Raw genomic sequence first — 2,750 nt, 5'->3', positions numbered from 1 at the left:
CGCAGTGGTGAATTTATTGAAAAGCAGTAGCAAGGAACGCTATCAATTTGTATCGAAGGAAAGCTGTACTGTTGGTACGTATATAAGTTTTTTGAAACATGTATAAGTTGTTGCTACAGTCAAGTATTAAACATAGAAGGTTAGGAGAGGTGAGAGGAGAGCTTTGTGGACATGTGACATGAGTAACCGGGTAACATGGAAAAAGAAATTGAATTCCTCCTGTAGTATCTGAAACTCGAAGTTTTGAGAGAAGGGTGGAAAGGATGACACATCATGTCTCATTCGTTTTGGTGGATTGATTAAGTGCGTTCTTTTGCTAGCTTCGAAATCGGATGTCATGCATATATAAATATGGTTATTGGTTTTGCATTTGATAGAGTATACTATGTAGCTCTCTTCGCGTGTCGTTGTCTTTTGGGGGGTGGAGCGATGTCGAAACGGATTACTTCCTCTTGTGAACTTGTTGCATGGTTGTGTAGCTCATTGCTAGCATCTATCTCGTTGTCCTCTGCAGTCATACGTCCAGTTAGTTTTTAACCAAGTAATGATATTCTGAAATCGTGATACAGAAGCTCACCAGCTGGCGGTTCAAGGTTTCAAAATGGTTCGGTGGTTTCCCGAAATCGAGCATCGAAAAGGTCTCTAGTGAAATGCCATGTAAATCTCTCGTCAGTTAAGATGGACCTCTCGTTTCCTTTGAGTTCGTTCCCGAACTCTTTGACCATGTTTGAAAGTGCTTGGCTTGTTGTATTCTTGTCGAGGACAGGCAATTTGTCAAGCGCAATCTTGTAACCATGGTGAAGCATATCAATTGTGTAGGTGATGATTCCAGTGGTCTTCATGTTCAGTAGTTCCTATGCTTTTATGTCCAGTAGCAGGTTAGTTGAAGCATCAAAATCAATGCCCAAGCATAGCAGTATCTCTTTTTGCACCCTGCAGAAAAAGATAGAGGGCTCAGGGGGAACAAACTTCATGAATGTCGAGCGTCAATGATGTGAGAACGTGCACAATTTGAAGTACCTATTGCCAACTTGAGTTCACTACTTCTATATTCTTTGTTTCTGTTCGTGCATTTATTGATGTACGAGTGGAGGAGCTGAGTGGTGTGAAAGTCTTCAACAGATGCACTCGAGGGCTCGCCAACAATATTTGCTAGTCTCATTTGATTTGAAATTGGGTGTATGCAGGAACTATTATTTTCTTTATTGATGTACGAGTGGAGGAGTTGAGTGGTGCGAAAGCCTTCAGCAGATGCACTCGAGGGCTCGCTAACAATATTTGCTAGTCTCATTTGATTTGAAGTTGGGTGTATGCAGGAACTATTATTTGCTTTTGAGGTAGCAGCAATGTTGATGAATCATCAAATATCTAAATGATAGAGGCATATAGTCACGAAATAGAACAATGCAAGAAATGGTTACCTGGTCGGTGTTCGAAGCTGTCAGAGGAGCCTACCCGTCGTGAAGGAAATATGCATTGAAGAAAACCTGTTGGGTAATTGATTGCATAGTTTCTACAGGGAATGAGCTAAAAGACCGAAATATATAAAATATTTTTGATGAAATGAGGTGAAATATCTAACCATTGGGAGAGCATTTTACTCGCAGGCTAGAACATCCTTGGGGTTGGAATGTTTAGTATCTTGAGATGGCGTCTTTCTATCACACGACAAACATGATGTACGTCAAGCCTGGGGTAAAAGCTTTGTTTTATGATGAGGATGGAGTTCTTGATATCATCGCCCCTTGAAATTTGTGTCCAGTGATTGCATAAGACAACGCCAAGGGGAATGTGCTTTTGTGGAACCATTTGCATTTGATTGCCTTGGTAGCGTGCTTTGTCCTTTGTACAGTCATGGTGGCACCAATGGAAAGTAACAATACTTCTATAAGAACAATATTACACGTGCAATCACACGAATAGGAAAGTATTCAACAGGTAGAGCCGTTTGTTGCACCTATAGCCAAGTTGATGTTCTTTGTAATCATACATCTAACGTCAATCACAATATTTTCCATCTCATGGAAAGTCTTGTCTTGGAGCCATTGTTGCAGCATTGGCTTATCAAGAGCATTGGTCTTGAGTGCAATAGCAATTATATCAGATGGTTGGAAAGACTTTTGTAGAATCAAGTTGTTGTACTTATATACATCCTCCCTATGAGTGCATATTAGTGTAGTTGATTTGTCAATTGTTCTTAGGAGTTCGGGTTCATCAATCACACATTGCGACAGCATCTCTGCTATTTGCTGCTCCGTCAGCTGCCAGACACAGATTGTGTCCACGAACCAAACGTACATGGGGTCTGCGGCATGGCGAACTGAGAAGGTCATGTTGTGGGTAGTGGTTGTAGTGATGCATGCCGAGTTTTGTATGTTGCAAACATGGCATAATGGTCCCTGATAATGGCAGACTGGAGGCAACTGCACCAAATCCTCAAAAAGCAGCATGAGCTTCTGCTGACAGAATGGGTCAAGTAGTGTTATGTTATTGATGTTAACTATCTGGCGAGCGATCATGTTGCAAATTGTACTCGTTAGCATCGACATATTGTCTATGATAATGATGTTGGCACCACGTATGGCAAAAATCTTTTGATTATGGGATGTATTACCTGCGGAAAATGTTGTTTAGACAATGGAATCTTGAACTGACAGTGAATTGTAGTCGCCAGGCTACTAAGGCGGGCAGCCACTGCTGCTCCAGTTGATGCAGTGAGGATAACACTCGTATTATATCTTATGAACCTT

At 41.3% G+C, this 2,750-nt stretch overlaps 1 protein-coding gene across 1 annotated transcript; it reads right to left on the bottom strand.

The window, feature by feature from the left end:
- Nucleotides 1–1,931: 1,931 nt before the first annotated feature.
- Nucleotides 1,932–2,519, bottom strand: LOC147436829 (uncharacterized). The gene has a single exon (XM_086486143.1). The coding sequence runs from the start codon at nt 2,517–2,519 to the stop codon at nt 1,932–1,934; it is 588 nt and encodes a 195-aa protein (XP_086342269.1).
- Between the last annotated feature and the right edge of the window lie 231 nt (nt 2,520–2,750).

The sequence above is a fragment of the Adiantum capillus-veneris genome, chromosome 17, assembly GCF_014529385.1.
Source record: "Adiantum capillus-veneris isolate H3 chromosome 17, ASM1452938v2, whole genome shotgun sequence".
Classification (NCBI taxonomy): Eukaryota; Viridiplantae; Streptophyta; class Polypodiopsida; order Polypodiales; family Pteridaceae; genus Adiantum; species Adiantum capillus-veneris.
This window is presented reverse-complemented; position numbering and strand designations above follow the sequence as displayed.